The sequence below is a fragment of the Solea senegalensis genome, unplaced genomic scaffold, assembly GCF_019176455.1.
Source record: "Solea senegalensis isolate Sse05_10M unplaced genomic scaffold, IFAPA_SoseM_1 scf7180000015388, whole genome shotgun sequence".
Classification (NCBI taxonomy): domain Eukaryota; kingdom Metazoa; phylum Chordata; class Actinopteri; order Pleuronectiformes; family Soleidae; genus Solea; species Solea senegalensis.
In genome coordinates, this window is record NW_025321309.1 from 1 (window position 1) to 2,500 (window position 2,500).

The 2,500-nt window shown below is 45.8% G+C and overlaps 1 protein-coding gene across 1 annotated transcript in view; it reads left to right on the forward strand.

Annotated features, from left to right (window-relative positions):
* The first annotated feature begins 165 nt into the window (after positions 1–165).
* Positions 166–2,500, forward strand: part of LOC122762196 (scm-like with four MBT domains protein 2) — a 3,486-nt gene continuing 1,151 nt past the window's right edge. The window contains exons 1-6 of the mRNA XM_044017403.1: positions 166–409; positions 655–782; positions 879–997; positions 1,150–1,325; positions 1,394–1,563; positions 1,782–2,054. Coding sequence (XP_043873338.1) covers positions 400–409; positions 655–782; positions 879–997; positions 1,150–1,325; positions 1,394–1,563; positions 1,782–2,054 — 876 coding nt within the window. The 5' untranslated portion in view covers positions 166–399. The remainder of the gene's footprint in view (positions 410–654; positions 783–878; positions 998–1,149; positions 1,326–1,393; positions 1,564–1,781; positions 2,055–2,500) is intronic.

Consider the following 2,500-nt stretch of genomic DNA (forward strand, 5'->3'; position numbering starts at 1 on the left):
TTTTTTTGATTTTAGCAAATGCAATGAAACAAAGAGTGAAAAATTTAAAGGGGTCTGAATACTTTCCATACCCACTGTATACACATTTATTTCTATACATATATACACACACATATATATATATATATATATATATATATATATATATATGTATACATATAACTGCATATAACATATAATCGCAGATTAACGTCCAGGTTACAGAAGAGAAATGATAAATGTTGTATAAAAGTTGTATAAATGTATTTATGTCTTTTACACCGACAGTTTGTTGACACTTGTTTCCTCTGATTCAATCTGGATCATTTTATTGATTATTGACCTACTTGATTGGCCCCCCTCTGCAGGTTGGCTCCGCCCCAGCTGGTAGAGGTGACACCTGTCAGCCAGCCAGTTGCCATGGATACAGGTAAACAACACGTTACAAGATTTATCTTCAGTAATTCATGCAATTGAGAGAGAGACACACACACACACTGAGCCAGGCTCTGTTGTTAGTTGTGATTGTGGAAACATGGAGGGAGAGGATTTCATTTCTTTCTTTAAATTAAAACTAAAACGTTTGTGCGTTTGAGTTTTACTGGAAAAAAAGGCTGAACTGTCCCTTTAGAGATGCACAGGTATGTAAACAAAAACAAATGTGTTGTGTCTCAGGAAGATCGTGCTGCTCTCAGATCTTTGTCAACCATCGATGTTTCTCTGGTCCGTTTCTCAACAAAGGACGAATCTCTGAGCTGCCGCAGAGCGTCGGACCTGGCAAATGTCCTCTGGTCCTCAAACAGGTCAGAAGATGGTGGACACACCCTGGAGGACGGAGACAGACAGGAGGACAGATTCTTTGATTTGATTTGATGACTGGTGTGTTTTTGGGCTTCCAGCTGCTGAACATGCTCATCAACGCTGCATACAAGCCCGGACGAGTCCTGAAGGAGCTGCAGGAGCTGCAGGAGCAGCAGGAGCAGAGCTGGGACTGTCAGGAGGAGACGCTCAAAGCCAAGTGAGAACCTCCTGCTCTTCACTCATTCTTCTGCTTTGTCTGTTAAAACATGAACTGATGAATGAAAAACAAGGACAGTCATCACCGTCTACACTGACCTGAATTCATTCATTCATTGATGAAAGTGAAATCTCTCTTTGTCTTTGTCGCAGATATAAAGGGAAAAGTTATCGCTCCACGATCAGGATCGTCCGCGTTGCCGAGCACGTCCCCGCGTTCTGTCGTTACGTGTGTGTGAAGCTTCAGTGTTGTCCAAACCTCCTCAGTCCCGTCCTCATCGCTGACCAGTGTCCAGAGAAGTGTTCTCTTCAGACCAAAACCAAGTACAGTGAGTGTCTGTGAACGTCCTTCACTGCAGCTGGGAATGTGTCTCCATCGTCTTCTGTGTCTCTGCAGCTTATTACCACATGAAGAAGAGGAAAGTGTCCAGAGCTGCAGCCGGAGAAGAAACCACGGAGACACAAGTGTCCAAACCCACGCGTCGCAGGAAGAAGAGGAAGTCCATCTTTGTCCAGAAGAAAAGACGCTCGTCCACCATGGACTTCACCTGTGCTGGATCTCCACAGGTTTGACCAAACTTCTCCTCTTCCTCCTCTTCCTCTTCCTCTTCTTCTTCTTCTGATCATCATCAGCAGCTGTAACACTGCCCCCTACTGTTCAATGTTCAGGTTGTGCACAGAGAGGCGCGATGCTGCCCTCCACTGGCCAAAGCTCTCAATCACATTTTCCTCTGTTGCTCTGCCCTTTGATGTCCCTCTGTCTCACTGTCCCGTTCTTTTCTCAGGACAGTGATGAGGAAGAGGACCATGAAGATCTGAGTGAAGGAAACACTGACGTGTCCTCTGTGGAAGTGTCCAGCAGTCGTCCTCGTCGGGCCGCCACGCTGCGCCGGGTCGTCAGTGCAGGAAACGCCACGAGCAGCCGCAGCGTCGGCGAAGGTCGCAGGAGGTCGACCCGCTCGCTGTCGGCACAGAACCAGAACTACGACAAGAACCAGACACCGTCAAAGAGACAAGACACACAGGTGAGACAGAGGTTCTGTCCTCACATCAGTTCAGTCAATAACTGAACTGATGATCGATAATCAATTAAATCATTATTGAAAACCTTGTTAATGTTGGGGCTTTTATTTTGAAGTTATTGACATGACGGAAGTGAACGTTTGTGAACTTTCATCTGTTCAGGAAAACACAACAGGTGTGTTCACATTAAGTGTTTGTGTCTGTGTGTGTGTTTGTATGTGTGCGTGTGTGTGTGTGTGTGTGTGTTTGTATGTGTGTTAGCGTGTGTGTGTGTGTGTGTGTGTTGTTTCTGTGTGTCTGTGTGTTTTCTGTGTGTGTGTGTCTCTGTGTGTCTGCGTGTAGGTGTGTCAGGTGGATGGGTAAGGATCAGCTGATTTGGACATACAAACCAACCCTCTGGACTGGAAGCGTCCGATAAAGTCGTTCAGTTTATCAGCCTTTCGACCGACTGTTCATGCTGCTCACATCTTTCCAGAGCAGG